General features: G+C 40.5%; 1 protein-coding gene across 28 annotated transcripts in view; it reads left to right on the plus strand.

Moving 5' to 3' along the window:
• LOC126266634 (kinectin) overlaps positions 1 to 20,569 on the plus strand; it is a 327,061-nt gene that overhangs the window by 156,172 nt on the left and 150,320 nt on the right. For all 28 annotated transcript variants that reach the window (XM_049970995.1, XM_049971006.1, XM_049971003.1 and 25 more), the window contains one exon: positions 19,301 to 19,564. In XM_049970995.1, the coding sequence (XP_049826952.1) occupies positions 19,301 to 19,564 (264 nt within the window). The remainder of the gene's footprint in view (positions 1 to 19,300; positions 19,565 to 20,569) is intronic.

The raw sequence follows: 20,569 nt of genomic DNA on the forward strand, positions 1-20,569 counted from the left end.
CATTATATCCTTGCCACATTCTATGAGTGGGGTCTCCGGAGACCACTCCTGATTTTTATCCAAAACTTCCTGTTGCTCCATATTTTCCATGTCCAAGTTAGCAACTCTCATAGTTCCATCCATATCCAGGAGCATGGAGTCCCGCAGGGCTCTGTATTGAGTGCCTCTCTATTTTTAGTGGTCATTAATGGTCTAGAAGTCCGGCTCTTGGTCTCACCTCCTCTGTATGCAGACGACTTGAGCATTTCATACTGCTGTTCCAGCACTGTTGTTGCTGAGTGGCGCCTCCAGGGAGCCATCCACAAGGCGCAGTCATGGGCTCTAGAAAAGAAAATGTGGGAAGAAATCGTGAATAAAAGTGGGTTTTAAAGTCGTAAATGACAGTGAAAAAAGGGAAAGAAAGAAATGCAAATCGGACTTCGTATTGCATAAAAGTTATCGCACTTCGTGATTCGGAAAAGCTATTGTTGGGGTGGTTCTTGTGTCGTTTCTGAGCAAAAGTCAAACCAATTTCCACTCAATAAATTATTTGAAAGAAGACAGAGAATAACAAATGTGACTAACAGGGGGAAATGGCGTAGATAAGAGTTCATTCTTTACTATGTTAACATGTCTTCTTTGGTGCGGCGTCCAGGTCTTCAAAAATCTCCTCCTTCATTTCTGCGTGAAAAGTCTGCTCAGAAATCTTGCAATAAGTTTCATTGTCCAGGAATTTATAATGTATACAAAACTGTCTTGATATTAAATAAAATTTATTTTACGTTGCTTCCCTCCTCCAAATGTCATAACAACTTCCACAATGCGTTTACACATTAAAATCAGATCAAGACTAGCTAATAAGTTTTTTACGTCATCATCAGATCATGTCTGCATTAAGCTTCCCCTCTCGAGAGACAATAGAGAAACGGATAGAAAAATAGAGAGTTACATTTTTAGTATTTTCTCTGGCGCCAACCAAGCAAACCATTCCTACTGTTGCTAAATTTAAACATTGTATAAATTCTGCTACTGCCTAGAATAAAACAATGTGTGAACACGGCTTTTGTGAGAGAAAGGGTGCACTATATGTGTCAGGAATTGTGCTTGCTGTCCAGACAATTAGTATCACGCCATCTGAAGATTTCAGCAAAACTTCCAGCGGTATCCTGGAACGAGGTTGACAGCAGTACTTGGACACTGTTTGATTGGACTGAACAAGAAGCTGAGGTTTGTTGAGTGATAAGACGATGGACTCGAAGTGTGAATGCAAGATGACTTGCCAAGAAGATGTACCGTGTTTAATCTCACAGAAGAGACTTTGGACGTTGCTGCAGTTTCAGTGCTAGAGAAGGGTCTGAATTTTGGCCCTACAATGGGGACCATCCCATCCGAGATGTGATTTAGTGGAGTAGAGCAGGCTGTTTCGAAACTTCCTGTAGGTGTCAGAGATTAGGCATGACACATGCCACATATTGATTCGAGCTTCACCTAAGGAGTCCAATTTTAACATCATCTCAGCTGAAAGAAATGCTATATGAAGATTGAGAGGAGACGAAGACATCGTCATCTTACCTGGTGACAAAGTAAATGCTACTGTGCTTCTTTCATGCACAGAATATAGTAGCACGAGATAGACAGCTCGATGATATTGCATACAGTGAATTTAAAAATGATTAGATGGGTAGGATCCAGAACTCATGAGAAAGAGCTCGATTCCAGCAAATGTTTCCAAGAGTTTGCATCAACAGGCTGCATTTCCTCCTAGACTCCATGGCATACCAAGATCCATAAGAATGGGGTATCTCTCCATCCTAGTGTAAGTAACATAGGAGTAGCTACTTATTTTGTTGCAAGATATATGACATCACTATTGGGACCTATCATAGGCAGGTGCGACCATCATATTCGAAAGTCTGAAGATTTTGTAGGTCGCCTGAAAACTCTTAGATTGCAATCGCCCTATCACTTAGTAAGTTTCAATGTTGTGTCCTTATTTGCAAAGGTGCCCTTGCAGGACACCTTAGAGCTTATTGGCAACAATTTTGAGGAGGACATAGTGGCATCATTTAAACACATTCTTATGTCAATGTACTTCATATTTCATGACCAGTATTTTGAACAAGTGGACACTGTTGCCATGGGAAGCCCTCTGTCTTCTGTGGTGGCCAAATATTTTATGGGGGACTTTGAAGAGAAAGCACTACAGTCAGCCACCCTCAAACCCCCTTGTTTTCTGTGCTATGTGGATGATACCTTTATGGGGTGGCCACGTGGACTTGATACTCTACCTACATTTCTTCAGCATTTAAATCCACTCCATCTGAATATGTACTTCACAGTGGAAGTGGAAAAAGATGGTACTTTGCCTTTTCTTGATGTTTTCGTATGAAGGAAAGCAGATGGAACCTTGGGACCCAGCATCTACAGCAAGCCAATGCACACAGATCTGTATCTGCTGGCCACGAGCTGCCATCATCCTGCACAGTGCGGCAATGCCTTATGTACATTAGTTAATAGAGTAGAGCAGGTGGAATCTGATCCTGGAAACCTGTTGAGTGAAATACTACATTTGAAGACAGTGTTCCAACAAAACAGTTATTCTGAGAGAGAGATGCGTGTTGCACTTAGACCAAAGTGAGTTCAACCTATGGATCAGAATGAAGATATGAAGACACCCACCACTTTGGCCTTTTTGCTGTATTTTGGTGCCATGGAATCAGAAGAGTCTTTGGAATATATGGCATTAAGTGTGTTTTTCAACCATCTGCAAAATTGAGGAACCTGTTTGGTTCAGTTAAGGATGATATTGGCCTGAGGAAATGTGGTTAGTACAAGATTCCTTGTGAATATGGGGGGCAGCATAGAGGCCAGACATGTTGCACAGTACAAGAACGCTGCGATGAACATCAGCGTCATACATGCCTACGTCAACTGGAAATGTTGGCAATTGCAGAACACTGTCTGAACACGGGACATTGCATGATTTACGAAAAGACAGAAGTTTTATCCCCAACCTCATCTTTCTGGGATTGCGTCATTAAGGAAGCAATACACATCCGTACAAGCAGTAAACTCATTAACAGGAATGCAGGATTTCAACTGAGCACAACCTCAGACTCTGCATTGGCTTCTATTAAATCACGACGAGAAAATAGATTCTTCGATAACATACCTGACATAACATTGGTCTAGTATAGTTTCTTAGTGAGTAATGTCTGGCCACACTACTAGTAAACACAGCATACAGTGCAAGCTCAGGAGACCTGCTCTGCGATTTTCAGCAGAGGGCGTTTGAGTATGGCACTATCTATACGCAAATCATCGTGCATGCATGATTTCCACACCTGTGCATTCTTTGCGTGTGTGTTCTAGAAACGGGGCATCGACATGTGGATACCATTAGTGGTACCTAGCCATCAGCAAACTTGAACCACCTGAAGATGTTTAGCAGTTGCTCGAAGGAAATATTGTGGAATTTGCACATTGTTATCTGGCGGCGAAACCGTGAAGACTATTTACAGCATTACCACCGGGAAACCTTGAAGAGTCATGTGCATGCTGTTCGTCTGCCATGTATGGCCACCCATCCTACGCCTCCTCCTTCAGTGACTCCTTTGATCGCCTGTATGGGGCACATCTCTCTCCTCTGTTATCTCCTAGAGTTCACTTTCGGCTCATGCTCTAACAGTTGAACTTGATGCTACCTGTCACTTTCTTGATGGATGTGAAACATTCTCCACCTTGACTTCATGTGGTGGCCTGTGTTCATCTTGGCCTTGATTCACTTCCTAAGGACACTGCTCCAGCCTCACTCTATTGCCTTCACTTTCACAAACTTTGTGATAGTACGTTTGTGTACACTGATGGCTCTCTGACTGTGCTGCCAGATGTGTCTTCATTGTTGGTACCAATGTTTTTCGGTATCGCTTCCCGAATATTGCTCAGTATTTACAGCAGAGCTCTTTGCCTTGTATCAGGCCATGCAGTACATCCAATGAAACAGGCTTTCCAATTGCACCATCTGCCCTGACTCTCTGTGCCCTTCAAAGTCTCTGTGTGTTCTATGTCATCCATCCCCTACTGCAACAGGTTCAGGAATGTTGTCACATGCTAACTCCTGTGGATTCCAAGTCACGTCCATCTGGCAGGAAATGAGGCAGATGACGCTGCTGCCAAGGCTGCAGTCCTCGTATCTCAGCCTGCTAGTTCTTCCATTCCCTCTGATAATGTCTCTGTTGCCGTCTGTCAGCAGGTGTGTCAGTTCGGCATCACGACTGGTCCTGCCTTCATTGGCACAAGCTCCAGGTTATTAAGCCTCTCCCAATGGCTTGGATGACCACCTCTTGGCCCTCTCACAGTGAAGAGATAATTGCAGTTAGGTTGTGTGTTGGGCATTGTCTTTTTAACCATCACCATTTGTTAAATGGTGCTCTCCAGCACTATGTGCTCATTGCCTCAACCCCTGACGGTTTTGCGATTTCCTGATGGAATGCCCTTCTTTTAACCACTTACTTTCTCATTTACATTTGCCATCTGAGCTATCGGCCGTTTTAGCGAATGACGCATGGTCTGTCAACTTCGTTTTACCTTATATCCAGCGTAGCAATATGGCAAAGAACTTTTAATGTTTAGTTCAGGACTACAGTGTATTTTACAGACCTACAGTGTATTATATAGACCTTTCTCCATGTCCCTGTTTTTAGCTGTCCTCTCTTCTGTCGATTGGGACTAACATATAGTCATTATTAACTTTTTCTTTGTTTCATGTTCTGCTGTTCTGAAATGGGTGCTTGCGACCCTTGTTGTTTTTGCACCCTAAACCTAACCCAAACAAAAACAAAACAGCCAATAGGCTAAATACACAACCACCATTATCTGAGCTCTCTCATAGTAGGTGGCTTCGTGCATCCACAGAATGCATGTCATCCCTGGTTGACGAGTACATCTGTACTGTTGCGCAGGACCCTCCATCCTACATAAAATCACTTTTTAGATCCATTCTCTTCCCACCTATAACCCCCCTCTCCATCTACACCTACATCTATACACACACTCTGAAAACTGGTGGGAAATGTACAGTAGAGGCTACCTAACATAACAGATTAGGCCATTAAAGTTTCTTCCCATTCCAGTCGCATATGGAATGTGGGAAGAATGACTGCTTAAATACTTCTTGCATGCTGTACTTAATCTAATTTTATGTTCAGGATCCTACTTTACACCAGTATCCCACATGCACGTGGTGCCTCTCCCATCAATCACCTGAAAGCCTTCCTAAGACCTCATTTATTGTCATGTTAGCTGACTTCACCTTGCCCATAACTGCTTCATGTACCACTCCCAAGGGCTGTACGGAAGAGGCACTTCTTGGGATGTAGAAACTAGGCTCTTTCACTTCGTACTAAAATATTACTGCTCAGAAGAAGAAATTAATGTTTTAAGCTGGTAATATTAAACTCGTTGTTATTGAACTAGTGTGCGTAGTGTGTTTGTATGTCTGTGAAGGACAATACCCCTAGCAGTGTCGATGACTCCCACAGCTTACGTAATTTTGTACATGCAGACAAGTTACTCTTGTGGTGGAGCAGCAGCTGCCGACTTGTGACGGTTCCCTGTAAAATTCTTGGAATGTAAGAGAAAGAAAACTTCTGTAGGATCTTCTCAAACTGGAACACTGCAGTTCGCATGTGGTCATTCAATGATTGTCTGTGAGTCAAATGAGTTCCTTTTAGCTGAGAGAAATTTCTCTATGCTTTTTGACCGCGTTATTAAAGCAGGTTCTACAGCAAACATCGACCTCCAAAATGTTCAAAGTCCTATACAAGCTTGTAGCACATAATATTTCATCACAGAATCCTTTGCTCAAAATTAAATATGCTCAATTATCTTTGAAATGCAATAGACTGTATTCTGGCCATTACTAAACTCCACATTAACACTACATATTGCTTGTGAATCTCAAACACAAATTTTACAATATGTCGGCTAACAATGATTGTTTCATTGCTCACTTCATACACATCCTCTCGTTATCCTGTCTCGTAACAAAGTCCTCTCGCATTCCAATTCTTACTTTTCTTCGCTTGGCACGGAACAATGCTAAGTGAAGGAATAACTATATCGCTCGCTCAGGCAAAACATACCACCTCGCAATAATATATTAACATTAAACCAATAATAATAGGAAGGTTGTTGAACTGATCAGCTCACTCCCATCAGCTAGTGTGTGCCAAGGGATGTTATATGGCCCCGCCGTGGGAGCGAAATTTTGTTTACAACTTTTCGTGGACCCACTCTGTACTAGCTTTATGCAACTATCCTTACTTCAGGCTGGACTATGCTTACCAAATACCATTGACAATGGGCGACTGGTAGGGCCATGGCCTTTCCAGATTTTGGACCTCCCCATCTGGACAAACCCTCCACAGAAAACCATGGAAAACCAGGAGTGAGGTCAGCCACCCTGCTTTCCAAATCACATTTCGCATTTTTGTACTTTGGACTGAAATTTTTGAATATAAATCACAATCTTCTTGTTCAGTTTTCACAATTAGTTATTGCAGAAAAGCTGGGTCACATCAGTCGATCTCAGAGGGAAGCTGGATGCTGCAGGGTGGGCTGTCTCTAATGGTGACTCTCCCCCCATGACTGTGACCAGGATGTGTAGTCGATGGATCAGGTTGTCTCTCGTGGTGGACCAGGCAGTTACGGGCTCATATTGGGATCAGGAGTAGGATGTGGTGAACATGAAACAGAATGATAAGTCTGTGCCTTTTGACACCTTACTCCGAATAGCTTCTTGGCCCTGAAGTTGTTAGTAGATTTGTATGCTAACATGTTTCTGCACTGGCACGATAGATTTAGATTGAGTTTTTCTTTGTTCGCTTTTCACCCTGCTTTCACATTTCTAACACTTCTGTTAAATGACCCTGGTTTTATATCCTCTTTTCATTGAATTACACCATGGATCAGTCTCAATAAGATATGAATTCTCATAATGTTCCTAATTATGGCGCATGTACCCTATCAAAAGTCACCGGTTGTCCATGGGAATGCACAATTAGACTGCACTTATATTTCGATAACTTCATATGTAATTTAATCCGTCATATATTCCCTTATTTACAATGGCATACTTTGCTTGCTTCACTGGAAGTCCATTTGCTCAGGTAATACAAACATTTAACCACTAATACATTGTAATTTCGTGAGCATCTGAATCTAACATAGCTCAGCCACTATTAGTTTACCTGTCACATGACACTGAAAATTTGGTGATGTAGCAAAGGTCCACCTAATTGTAGTAAAGCCAACCACAAGATGACATGCACACCCCTGCTCTTTGTTGTCCAGTATTGCCAGAAAATTTTTTCTGCCTTAGCATACTTCTCATACAAGTGCACGAATTTCAATGTCCAGAGCTAGTTAGACTGATTTCCCATCAAAATATTTGCTTCCAGTAAGTACTGACACTATCACTCATGAACTACATTACTCTTTACACTTAATTGAGAACATGAACACATACAAAATTGAAATTCATTCTGGAAATAAACACAAAAGTTATTCATATACACATAAGAGTATACAATCGGCATCAGCTCTCATGTGGTTCTGCTGAGAACAGATATCAATGCACTCACTTATCTAACTAAATCTAACTACACCTAAAAATTCAATGAAATAAAATCTCCTTAATATATAACATATTTACTAGAGATTGGACTAATTCTTTTACTTCGCCTAGTACTTTTTAATATCACAGTGAGGATAGTCCCTTCACCTTCTCCAGTACGCCAATAGATATGCCGCAGAATGTGGAATCCATATTATTTCTGACAGCCCAACAAATAACCATTGCCATGTGTTGTTCCTCTTCTTCAGTAAAGATGCCTGTGGATGAGTGCGTAACAACACTCTATCCCCTACAGCAAAAGTTTGTACGTTCTTTAACTTATTGTCATATTTCACCTTTCTCTTTCTGGCCTTTTCAGCCATATCACTAAAGCCAACTTAATCTTTTCTACACAATTGGGCTTATCATGCGGCACCTTTGGTAGACAGTTCACCCACTCATTCCTTTCTTCCTTTTGAAACATCAGTTCCTCTGATGTGAAACTCGTTGGAGTATGCTGTAAATTATTTACAATGTCTTTGAACCCTTGCACATATTCTATCCACTGTGTTTGACAACTCAGACAATATGTCCTCATAGATAGATATAGCTCGTGGAACACACTCTCAAATGGGCTCGCTTGTGGATTGTATCTTGATATTAGTATTTGTTTAATTCCATTTTGTTCCAATGCATTCCTCCAGGTATATGAGGTAAAATTACTGTTATTATCTGATATAATAGCTTGTGATTTCCCTACTTGTGGTATGTATTCCACCAATAATTTCCTTAAGATGGTTTTATTCGTAGAGGTTTTCATCGGATAGAACTTCACGTCGTCTTCTTCTTCTTCCATTAAGGCCTCTGTAGGACCACGGGTACCCCTTCGTGGACTGCATGTTCCTCTTCTTTTCCCAGAATCTCTTTGTTCTTTCTCTTCTTCTCTCCTGCTCTTCTTCTCTCCTGCTCTTCTTTCGAGATCTTCAGTATCTCTTTCTCCTGTCGGCTCCACTGGTGACACTCTAATCTTTTCCTGCATTCTTCCGTTGTCCTTTCGTTGTACCTTGATCCCCAATTCCAACCATTCCTTCCGAAGTTCAACAACCCACTTGGTTCCTGTCTTTCCCCTTGTCCTCCCTGTTGTTTTGCACACCCTGTTCATAATTCTGTCCACACTCATCCTAATTACATGTCCAGCAAACCTTGCCCTTTTGAGTCTGATTTCCGCGGATGTTGTTCTCACATTCCGGTACAGTTCTTCCCTAGGTCTTTGCATCCATCTCTCTCCACCTCTTTTCGGACCTAGTATTTTTCTCAGTTCTTTCTCTGCCCCATTTCTTCGTAGTGTCATCGTCTCAGCAGCATATAATACTGTATTCCTCGCAGTGACTTATCTATGCCTCTGTGGATATATTCTTTTTATTGTATATCTCTCTCATCACACAGTAGGCTGACCTCATCTTGTTTATCCTCTCTGTTATTCCCTCCTTTCTCCTGTTCCTTCCTGTTATAAATTCCCCCAGGTATTTAAATTGTCCACCATTTGCACAGTGCTTTCTGGTGTTTCCCAGCTTGCAGTGGTATTTAATGTCTTTGTCTTGCTGCAGGCGATCCTCAGTCCCACCTTTCTGTCTACCTTACATAAGTTGTCGAGTTGTGTCTTTGCGTCTTCTTCCGCCTCACTTACTATTGCGATGTCGTCTGCAAAGGCTAGGCAGTCCACTTGAGCCCTGTTGTCCTTTTTGTCTCCCACATGGGTCTTTGGTGTTCCCATTTCTTCGTTTATTTCTCTCCACTGCCTGATCACTTTGTCCTGTGCTATATTGAACAACAATGGTGACAATCCATCTCCCTATTTTACACCAGTCTTGACCTCAAATTTTTCTGACAGTGCTCCTCTGAATCTGGCCCTTGCTTTTATGTCTGTCAGAATTTCTTTTGTGAGTTCTTGTGTAGTTCCATCAACTCCTCTGTTCTTCAGGATCCTAACAAGTCTGTCTGTCAATGGAGTCATATGTCTTTGTGAAGTCCACGAAGCTTATTACTATCTTTTTGTTTTTAAGGTCCTATGTTTTATCAGTTGCTTCAGGACAAATATCTGTTCTGTACACCCTCTTCCCTTCTTGTATCCCACTTGGTAGTTGCCAACAGTACTTTCTACCTGTTCTACTCTCTTGAGCAATAGTTTTGACAGCACCTTGTATCTGACCTCTAGTAGTGATATTCCTCTCTACTTGTTTGAATCTCTCTTGTCCCCCTTCTAATGTATTGGTACTACAATTGCATACTTTCAGCCTTCTGGCAACTTCTTTGTTCTTCAGATCTGGTGGATTATGTTGGTCATGTTGTGTATTGCTTTGTTGCCTCCTCACTTTATCATCTTGGGTGCTATACCATCTTCTCCAGTTGCCGTATTATTCTTTAGATTGCTTATGGCATGTGTGACTTCATCTCTGGTTGGAGGTCGTGGCTCTCTCTCTCTCTCTCTCTCTCTCTCTCTCTCTCTCTCTCTCCTGTGTCAGTCCCCAGTTTCAGCTCGTCCGTAGTGGGTTCTCAGTTCAGCAGGTAGTGACTCTGCAAAAATCCTACAGTTCTCCTTCGCACTAACAGCCAGGTCCCCTTTCTTATCTCTTATAAACAGTTCTCTACCCTTGTATCAAATCAGACTCTTTCTGAATTTCTCAAAATAGTGTCTGCTGTTGTGTTTCCTGAAGTTGGTCTCAATCTCATCCAGTTCCTGCTTCTTCTGTCTTCTGGTCCATCTTAATTGTTCAGGCTGCTTCCTTTCTTGCTCCTAAGAATACTTCATGTTTTGTAAAGACATCCAAGAAGCCTACAGTGTATCTACGTCCTCCTCGCACTCTAGGCAATGCCCTGCAGACATCTGTGGATACCAAAGCTAGTCGTTTCTCCAGTAATACAGAATGGAGGAAACCCCTGCTACGTTTATTATTAGGCTTCATTTTTTGACATATTGTACACATTCTAATGACTTTCTGTACTTTCCATCGCAAATTAGGAAAGTAGCAATATGTTCGTAGCTTATTGGCACACTTAATCACTCCAAAGTAGCCCCAAGCCAGATGAATATATTGTATCAACTTGACTTCATATCTTTCAGGAATACTCACCAATTATCTCCTTTTGTATTCCTCCGATACTATAAAACTCCTTTATCACCTTAAAATAGCCTTTCAGGTTGGAATATCCAGCTTGTTCCACTTTCTGTTGGACACCACAGCAGCACATATCCTTTTTCTGTAACTTCTCCATCCTCTGGCATAATTCCAAATAATATCTTCTTGCCTTTGGCTCTTTCATTAGTATTGTAGTAAATTCTTCTCTGTGCTCACCTAATTGTTCTTCTTGACCTCATCCTTCTGGCAGCCTAGATAGGACATCTGCAGTTTTTCCTTTAATATATCATACATGAAATCGACACTCCTGTAACTTCCTTGTCCACTGTAATAATCTCGGTGTGAGCACCTTGCACATTTGCAAGAAGCTGAGGGCTTAGTGACAATAATAGACTATTATTTGTGCCTCATATAAATAATAGTGGAACTTCTTGAAAGCCCAAACTACAGCTTAATGCTTCCACCTCAGTTGTGGTATATGCCCTTCTACAGCTCGACAATACTCTGCTTGCAAAAACTATAGGGAAAAATATAGGTTGCCCATTAACTGTCTGAATTTGGAAAAGATGAGATCCTAATCCAACATTTGAAGAATCTGTAATCGGGCAAAAATCTAAGTCCATGTATGGATGATGCAACAATTTTGCATTTACCAGAGCTTATTTGATTTTCTCAAATGCATATTGACAGTCATTTGTCCATTGCGAAGAAACATTCTTTCTTAAAATTTTTACTAATGGCTGTGCATTCATGAGTTGGTCCTCCATGAACCATTGAAAAACTGAGGCTAAACAAAAAATGCCTTAAGTTTTTTTATTTATTATTTTTTATCCCTAGGCATAGAAAAATTCTTAATAGTGCTTATCTTGACACTGTCTGGCAAAATTACTTTGTCATCAATTAAATGACCCAAAAATTTTATCTTCTTCATCCCAAAGTGAGACTTCTGCAGGTTTGCTATTATTCCAGATCACCTAAAAGATTCAAGTAATCTCTCTAATAAGCAGATGTGCTGTTACCATGCTGCGGTAGCAATTAAGATGTCATCGACAAACAGGATGAGCTGAATTCTTTGTTCTGGTACTAACACTGCATCTAATGCCATTATAAAAACTCCTGCGCTCCCATTCAAATTGAAAGGCAATACTTTAAACTGATAACTTCTTCCGGCATATATGGAGGCTGTATATTGTCTTGATGGTTTATCCAGTTCGATCTGCCAATATGAATCTGGGGGTCAATACTGGTAAAGTAATTAGCTCCATGAAACTTCTGAATGAGTTTGTCTATATTTTCTGGGTGAGTTCTCACCGGTACAATAATAATTGTATTGATGACTCTTGCATCCGACACCAATCCTACTTTTCACCCTGGTTTGGGTACAACTAACAGCGGATTGCAATATGGACTAACACATGGTTCTATCAGGTCCCAAGTTATCATCCTGTTCAATTCTTCACATACTGATTTCTTCAATCTCAATGGAATTGGTTATGATTTATTACAATATGTCTCATGAGGAAACACCTCCAAATGGCACTTAAACTCCTTAATAATCCCTGACCTTTCTTCAAAAACCTGGATATATTTCTCCAAAACCTCTATCAACTGATTATTTTGTTCATTTTCCAATTTTACTTTGCCTATTCTTCCACTTGTTCTGCTATTCCAAGTATCTTGCTTTCTCTTACCTCTTCTGTACGTTTACTTCTCCTTCCTTTTCCAATGAGCTTAATACCATGCCCAGGACAGTGATTTCCAATGCTCCTCTTCCCTGATCAGATCAACTTGTGCCATTTCCCCATTATCACAAAAACTGACTTTACCGGGCGAGAACTCTATTTTTAAGTCCTCCTCCCTCACAGTCCCTAATCCGATGATACAATCTTCTATTAATTTTTCAATTACTGAGAACATGCATATTATCACTGTATTTCCTATTCTTACATCTAGCAAAGTTTGTATCCAGACTGGTTGCGAGCAGGTACCTAAGACTCCAATGACCTTACAGTTTCGTATCAGCAATGTCAGGAACTCAGTCTTCTGGGATAGCCATTTAAATAAATTTTTTAGAGATCACATTTATCGAAGCTCCAGTAATCAAGATTACTTTACTAGGTATGTCTAATATTTCGGAATGGATCGCTGATATTTGCACTTATTAGAAACTTGTTCTCCAGGATTTATGTCTTCCATTAACTCCTCAATGATCCTCATTCCATCGTTGTATCTAAAACAGTTTACAGGTGACTGCTTGTCTCCTATTACTCTTTTATTGACTGAACCTCAGGGGAACAATACAGTCAGATTCAGTTTAAATTGCACTGTCTAGCTGGTCCGTAGTTGTCATCAGTTGCTTCAACTATGACTGGTGGCTGTTCTCTCCAGGACTGATTATTTGTTGGCCTTGGGCTCGCAATGTATGTAGTTTGATTACTTCGCCCTTTATTTCTATGGTCATTATATACAGGATTGGACCTCCTTTCAGATTGCCTCTGTTTCTCTTTGGCTCATAATTTCTTCTGTTATTCTGCTGTTCCTTACAGCTTGCTTCATTGTTGTAACCATTATTCATGTTGGTTCGATGAAAATTATGCATTTGTCTTCCATTAATTCTTCTGTTAATACTGTTATAACATATCCACCTATTTTTCATTTGACAAGATATGTAGCTAACACTTGGTTCAAGAATCATAAAAGAAGGTTACTTACATGGGAGAATCCTGGAGATACTAAAAGGTATCAGATAGATTATATAATGGTAAGAGAGAGATTCAGGAATCAGGTTTTAAATTGTAGGACATTTCCAGGGGCAGATGTGTACTCTGACCACAATCTATTGGTAGCTTAACCTGTAGGTTAAAAGTGAAGAAAATGCAAAAAGGTGGGAATTTAAGGACATGGAATCTGTATAAGCTGAAAAACCAGAGGTTGTACAGAGTTTCAAGGAGAGCATAAGGGAACAATTGACAGGAATGGGGGAAAGAAACACAGTAGAAGAAGAATGGGTAGCTCTGAGGGATGAAGTAGTGAAGGCAGCAGAGGATTAAGTAGGTAAAAAGACGAGGGCTAGTAGAAATCCTTGGGTAACAGGAGAAATATTGAATTTAATTGATGAAAGGAGAAAATATAAAAATGCAGTAATTGAAGCAGGCAAAAAGGAATACAAACGTCTCAAAAATGAGATCAACAAGAAGTGCAAAATGGCTAAGCAGGAATGGCTAGAGGACAAATGTAAGGATGTAGGAGCTTATCTCACTAGGGGTAAGATAGATACTGCCTACAGGAAAATTAAAGATACCTTTGGAGAGAAGAGAACCACTTGTATGAAAATAAAGAGCTCAGACGGAAACCCAGTTCTAAGCAAAAAAGGGAAATCAGAAAGGTGGAAGGAGTATATAGAGGGTCTGTACAAGGGCGATGTACTTGAGGACAATATTATGGAAATGAATAACAAAGCTTCAATATTATGGAAATGGAAGAGGAGGTAGATGAAGATGAAATGGGAGATACGATACTACGTGATGAGTTTGACAGAGCACTGAAAGACCTTAGTTGAAATAAGGCCCCGGGAGTAGACAACATTCCATTAGAACTACTGAAGGCCTTGGGAGAGCCAGTCCTGACAAAACTCTACCATCTGGTGAGCAAGATGTATGAGACAGGCGAAATACCCTCAGACTTCAAGGAGAATATAATAATTCCAATCCCAAAGAAAGCAGATGTTGACAGATGTGAAAATTACCAAACTATCAATTTAATAAGTCACAGCTGCAAAATACTAACACGAATTATTTACAAACGAATGGAAAAATTGGTAGAAGCTGACCTCGGGGAAGATCAGTTTGGATTCCGTAGAAATGTTGGAACACATGAGGCAATACTGACCTTACGACTTATCTTAGAAGAAAGATTAAGGAAAGCCAAACCTTCATTTCTAGCATTTGTAGACTTAGAGAAAGCTTTTGACAATGTTGACTGGAATACTCTTTTTCAAATTCTAAACTTGGCTGGGGTAAAATACAGGGAGCGAAAGGCTATTTACAATTTGTACAGAAACCAGATGGCAGTTATAAGAGTCGAGGGACATGAAAGGGAAGCAGTGGTTGGGAAGGGAGTGAGACAGGGTTGTAGCCTCGCCCCGATGTTATTCAATCTGTATATTGAGCAAGCAGTAAAGGAAACAAAAGAATAATTTGGAGTAGGTATTAAAATCCAGGGAGAAGAAATAAAAACTTTGAGGTTCGCCGATGACATTGTAATTCTGTCAGAGACAGCAAAGGACTTGGAAGAGCAGTTGAATGGAATGGACAGTGTCTTAAAAGGATGATATAAGATGAACATCAACAAAAGCAAAACGAGGATAATGGAATGTAGTCAAATTAAGTTGGGTGATGCTAAGGAAATTAGATTAGGAAATGAGACACTTAAAGTAGTAAAGGAGTTTTGCTATTTAGGAAGTAAAATAACTGATGATGGTCGAAGTAGAGAGGATATAAAGTGTAGACTGGCAACGGCAAGGAAAGCGTTTCTGAAGAAGAGAAATTTGTTAACATCGAGTATAGATTTAAGTGTCAAGAAGTCATTTCTGAAAGTATTTGTATGGAGTGTAGCCATGTATGGAAGTGAAACATGGACAATAAATAGTTTGGACAAGAAGAGAATAGAAGCTTTCGAATAGTGGTGCTACAGAAGAATGTTGAAGATTAGGTGGGTAGATCACGTAACTAATGAGGAGGTATTGAATAGGATTGGGGAGAAGAGAAGTTTGTGGCACAACTTGACTAGAAAAAGGGATCGGTTGGTAGGACATGTGTTGAGGCATCAAGGGATCACAAATTTAGCATTGGAGGGCAGCGTGGAGGGTAAAAATCGTAGAGGGAGACCAAGAGATGAATACACTATGCAGATTCAGAAGGATGTAGGTTGCAGTAGGTACTGGGAGATGGAGCTTGCACAGGATGGATTAGCATGGAGAGCTGCATCAAACCAGTCTCAGGACTGAAGACAGCAACAACTACTACTTTTCTGGAAAAAATATTTGGAATTGCCTATGCTTTAACATTTTTTTTCTTCCTTTGAGTGCATGTATACAAATTTTGTGCAACTTCTCCTTTCCATCTTTGGAACTCAGATTAAGACTTGAAGGAAGTTCGCGGGCATACAGGAACTATTTGGCGAGGTAATGGAAGGCCGTCACTCACTACATTCTCTACCGGTTCCTTGATACCTTTACTAACAGATAGTATCGCCTACTGTTCTTTATCCACCACGCAATTGTCTAATTGTTGCTTAAACTGCTAAGTTTTTTCTTGGAACTTTTGTTCCATTCACTCTTCATATCCAAATGTTATTTTCTGTACTGTTGAGGCCTGGGTTTGTACCTCTATTTCTACGGTTTGTTGTCTCCTCCGCATGTTTTCAATTTCACTGTTTACTCCATTTATTATATGTTGAAAACAACGATTCCAAGACTTACCAAGCAGGAAAGCGCCGGTAGACAGGCAGAATAAATAAAACACACACACACACACACACACACACACACACACACACACACACACACACAAAATTTCTAGCTTTCACAACCGACGGTTGCTTCTTCAGGAAAGACGGAAGGAGAGGGAAAGACGAAAGGATGTGGGTTTTAAGGGAGATGGTAAGGAGTCATTCCAATCCCTGGAGCGGAAAGACTTACCTTAGGGGGGAAAAAGGACAGGTGTACACTCACACGCACGCACGCACACACACACGCACACACACACACATCCATCCGCAAGCAGACATTTGTAAAGGCAAAGAGTTCGGGCAGAGATGTCAGTCGAGGCGGAAGTACAGAGGCAATAAAACACACAAAGAAGAAGTTGTTGTTGAAAGACAGGTGAGGTATGAGCAGCGGCAACTTGAAATTAGCGGAGGTTGAGGCCTGGTGGATATCGAGAAGAGACTGTTCTGAAGCTAAATTTTCAACTGGTGTTGATATATTTGCTTCTGTAGTAGACATGTGAGACTGTTCTGCAGCTAAACTAGCTACAGTATTCATCATAAGTTTCATTTGATTGAAGAGCTCAGCCATGGGATCTTTGGTTTCTCCTTGGCCAGCATCTACCATTTGCCCTGGGTTTTGTTCATCACCACTGGACTGCACATTAAATTCCTATTCCCTCTGCATTTTAAACTGTGATCTGTTTTTAACCATAAGAAATCAGTTGTTCACTATTCTTTAATTTACTTTACTCTCACAGAAATACACGTCAGTGTACCCCAGAATCTCTCTCCACAATTGTGAACAAAAAAAACCATATATCACTAATATTTACTAAAAAATCTAATAACTAAATCTACAAATATTTGTAACCTAGTCATCCTCTACAAAGAAGAGACTAATTTGTGCAATGAGTTAGTGTATCATTTTTGTGCTTGCCTTTACTATATAGTAGAACTGCATGAAGTTCATATGTGATGGACCTGTGTTGTCATGACTGCCTGATGACGGATGTAGCTCATATAGAATGATTCCATCATTTGTACACGAAATTATACAAAGCACAACATTAGTACATATACATAACATAAAATACACATTTATCACTACAAATCACAATAAATACCATCAATACATATAACTCAATGATAATGTATTAATTTGTTTTTGGTCATGAAGTATTTGACAGTGTCTATGTTTCACTCCTTGTAGGTCCTGTCAAGGTTGCCATTTTTATAATATTACTGCTCAGAAAAAGAAATTAATGTTTTAAGCTGGTAATATTAAACTTGTTGTTATTGGACTAGTGTGTGTAATGTGTCTGTTTGTATGTCTGTGAAGAACAATATCCCTAGCTGCATTGACGATTCCCACAGCGTGTGGTGGAGGAACAGCTGCCGACTCCGACGGTTGCCTGTAAAATTCTTAAAATGTAAGAGAAAGAAAATTTCTCTAGGATCTTCTCAAATTGGAACACTGCAATTCGCATTTGGTCATTCGATGATTGTCTTAGAGTGAAATGAGTTCTTTTTAGGAGAAAACTTCCTCTATGCTTTTGACCATGTTATTGAAGCAGGTGCTACAGCAAAAGTCGACCACCAAATGTTCGAAGTCCTATACAAGCTTGTAGTACATTTTAGTTCTTCACAGAATCCTTAGATCAAAATTAAATATGCGCAATTACCTTTGAAATACAATAGACTGTATTCTGGCGATTGCTAAACTCCACATTAACATGACATATCGCTTGTGAATCTCAAAAAACACAAATTATACAATATGGTGGCTAACAATGACTGTTTCATTGCACACACTTTCTGCACTTCCTATTGTTTTCCTCTCACATTCCGATTTTCTTACTTTTCACGCGGCACGGAGCAAAGCTGAGTCAAGGAATAACTATCTCGCTCATGCAGGCAAAACTCACCAAGTCGCGATTATAATAACTTTAAACCAGTAACAATAGGAAGGACTTTTAACTCCTTTCTTGAACTCAAATCGACCTGGTCCTGTTCTAAATCCACAGTTCTCTTCCTCAGCATTGACCTTTACGTCACTGAGACCTACATCTGATATTCTGCCCATATAAAACCGATTGGAAAGCAACAGTATCTACAGTTTGACAGTTGATGGCCATTCAACATTGAATGCTGCCTTCCCTTGAGACTAGGTATCCACAGCAGACGTGTCTGCTCCACCACTTAATTTCTGAACATAAACCATCTCTCAGACCTTCCATCCCCTCAGCTACCCTACAGATCTACTTAGGTCTCCAGTGTCATAACACACAACATTACCAAGGCTATTACTTTCTCTAGTCCACAGATTACCAAGGTTACTACTTTCTCTAGTTCATGCCTGTACATCATGAGAGCCATCTATATCTCCCCCCACCCCCTTCCCCCAATAACAGTTTCCCCAAAATCTAGAGTCGGGAAGTAGGAACTTTCCCTTCATCATATAATCATCTTTTCATTACATTTTATTTACTTATTTTGTTTTAACTATTTCCCTTCACTTTTTCACATTTGTCCCATCTCCACTTTGCCCTTTCTCTTATTCTTAATTGCATTACTCATTTCTAAGCTTCTTCCTATTAATCAATTTTTTTTTTATCCTTTTCTCTGGACTGAAGCTGACAGTACTTCGTAACATACTACCTTTGATCTCCTGCTCTCTGTGATGTGCTCCCTGCCCTTGCACCCTACTTTGTCCCCCTTTCTGATGACAGGGGGTTCCTCTCACCTTGAGGTTTGAGTGACATGCTCCTCCTTCCTCCTGTTGCCTCTTTCCTCCTCCTCCTCCTCCTCCTCCTCCTCCATGAGCATGAAAATCTAGGATGGTATGGTCTATTTTTGTAAGTGGCCTTTGGCACTAATGTTTCACCTTCTGGAGTTCAGCATTGGTCAACAGTTCTCTCACATAACTGCAGTATTGTGTGTGTGCTGGCCTGTAAAGATACCCGTAATGGAGTAGTTTTAAGGTTTTGTGATAGTTGTGTATTAAATATTCCATGTTTTGTGTCCTTGCCTTATTACACTATTGTCTTGTGTGTTTTGCTTCACTTGTCATGTTTGCTAACAGGAAACCAGAGTAATCAATGCTGAATTGGAACGCCGTCTCCAGCATGCACAACAGCGAGAAGTAGAGTTACAGTATGAAAACAATAAAGCAAAGGAGAGTTACGAGTCTCTAAACACCAAATATGCATCACTCGTGGAAATCGGCAATGAAGTAAACAAATTAAGAAGTGAGAATGAAAAACTTGCAGAGCAGCTGGTATCACTGAATGATGCAAGACTTGAAGCCCAGAGGCTGCAAGAAGAAAATGGTGTTTTGCAGACTCAGGTGAGTTTATTATACAATTGTGGGTATTCTGCAGCTGCTGTTCATTTATTATTATTTATTCTTAGCCATTATTTGAAATAATGAAGATTAATTAAAGTACACATCTGCGTCCTGATGACAAATGCAAACATGTGGCATTTTGTAATGAGATTCTTGATGCTATTGACAATGATAACACTTTTGCACAATGCATCGTGTTCAGTGATGCAGTGACTTTCCACGTTAGTGGTCAGGTAAACAAACACAATGTTCAAATTTGGGGCCTACGGAACCTACATGCAGCCATTTAACATATATGAGATTTGCCAAAAGTCAGTGTGTTTTGTGCTATATCCCGATCATTTGTTTATGGCCCATTCTTCTTTGATGCAAACACGGTTAATGGTCAGCAATATCTCTCTATGTTACAAAAGTGGTTGTTTCCAAGGCTACATGAAGACAACTTCATTTTTCAAGAAGACAAGGCACCCCCTCACTGGAATCGCCAAGTGCGTGAATATCTAACTGAAACTCTACTGAACCTTCGCATTGGCCGTCAAGGAGCCGGCAACTTAGCGTGTCTGAGCTGGGCTCCTCGGTCACCAGATTTGACACCCTCTGACTACTTCCTGTGGGGTTTTGTTAAAGGAAACGTTTGTGTACCACCACTCCCCCAGAACCTGGAAGAGTTGAAGAACCTGCCATAACATCAGTGACGAAGGACATGCTTGCCTGAGTATGGGAGGAATTTGAGTATCAATGTGATACTCTATTGCAGTCTATTAAATGCCGTAAGTCTGGACAGGAGTCTACCCATTGTACAAATAACTGCGTTTGTGAAGACTGTGGTCGGGCACTTCATGAAAAATACCCATGTGAGCACCCACCATCCTGTGTCAATTGCTGATATGATCACCTACCTAACCCCTCCTTGATCCCAGTGCGTGCTACCTTATTTGTAGAACATAATATGTGGGAGCTTAATGTCTCCAGTTGCGTGTCATATTTTGAAGCCCACAGTCACTT

Source organism: Schistocerca gregaria, chromosome 4 (assembly GCF_023897955.1).
Source record: "Schistocerca gregaria isolate iqSchGreg1 chromosome 4, iqSchGreg1.2, whole genome shotgun sequence".
In the NCBI taxonomy this organism is placed as follows: domain Eukaryota; kingdom Metazoa; phylum Arthropoda; class Insecta; order Orthoptera; family Acrididae; genus Schistocerca; species Schistocerca gregaria.